We start from the raw sequence: 914 nt of genomic DNA, 5'->3' as shown, positions 1-914 counted from the left end.
ACTGGGTGGGGGGGGGGAGCTCAGGCGGTTGGGTTGGGGGTCACCTCTCGCCTAGGACCAGGCAAGACGAGGACCACGGCGGCGGGAGGTCCCCGACGGTCCCCAAAGCCCAGCCCGGCCCGGCCGGCGGCGACGGCCCCGTTACCTGTGGCCTCCACCATGCCCTCGAGGATGACGACGATCTCGAAGTCGTCCTTCTCGAGCTGCTGCTGCGAGACGTCCCAGAAGGGGCTGCGCTCGTCGATCTCGTGGCTGATGATGAGGGGCGAGACGAGGAAGAGGCGGTCGTCGCCCGTCTCGAAGCCCACGCTGAGGTCGGTCTGGTTGAGGGGGATGAACTCGCCCTCCTGCGTCTGCTTGGACTTGATGAGCTTGGCGCGGATGGAGGCCTCGACGATGTGCGAGTCGCGCAGGTCGCCCACGCGRAACATGAGGCAGAGGCGGTCGTCCCGCAGCGAGACCACGGCGTGCGAGGAGAAGACCAGCGTCTCGGCCCGCTTGTTGGGCTGCGAGATCTTCACGAACATGCAGCCCACCATGAAGGCGTTGACCATGGAGCCCAGGATGGCCTGRAGCAGCAGMAGCACGATGCCCTCRGGACACTTGTCCGTGATGACRCGGTGGCCGTAGCCGATGGTGGTCTCCGTCTCGATGGAGAAGAGGAAGGCCGAGACGAAGCCGTTGAGGTTGTTGACGCACGGCGTCCACGCGTGGTCCTCCAGGTGGTCCAGGTCGCCCCGGCARTAGGCGATGAACCACCAGATGAGGCCGAAGAAGAGCCAGGTGACGGCGTAGGCCAGGATGAAGACGAGGAGGCTGAAGCGCCACTTGAGGTCCACCAAGGTGGTGAAGATGTCGGTGAGGTAGCGGTAGGTCTCGCGCACGTTGCCGTGCTGCACGTTGCACTTGCCGTC

General features: G+C 65.5%; 1 protein-coding gene across 1 annotated transcript in view; it reads right to left on the bottom strand.

The window, feature by feature from the left end:
• Nucleotides 1-20: 20 nt before the first annotated feature.
• Nucleotides 21-914, bottom strand: part of LOC146585665 (G protein-activated inward rectifier potassium channel 3-like) — a 3,682-nt gene continuing 2,788 nt past the window's right edge. Inside the window, exon 2 of the mRNA XM_085322528.1 lies at nt 21-912. Coding sequence (XP_085178654.1) covers nt 21-912 — 892 coding nt within the window. The remainder of the gene's footprint in view (nt 913-914) is intronic.

This window comes from Rhea americana, unplaced genomic scaffold, assembly GCF_003343005.1.
Source record: "Rhea americana isolate MKP2758 unplaced genomic scaffold, rheAme1 scaffold_782, whole genome shotgun sequence".
Taxonomy (NCBI): Eukaryota; Metazoa; Chordata; class Aves; order Rheiformes; family Rheidae; genus Rhea; species Rhea americana.
The sequence above is the reverse complement of the archived record's forward strand: the minus strand, read 5'-3'. Positions and strand labels throughout refer to the sequence as shown.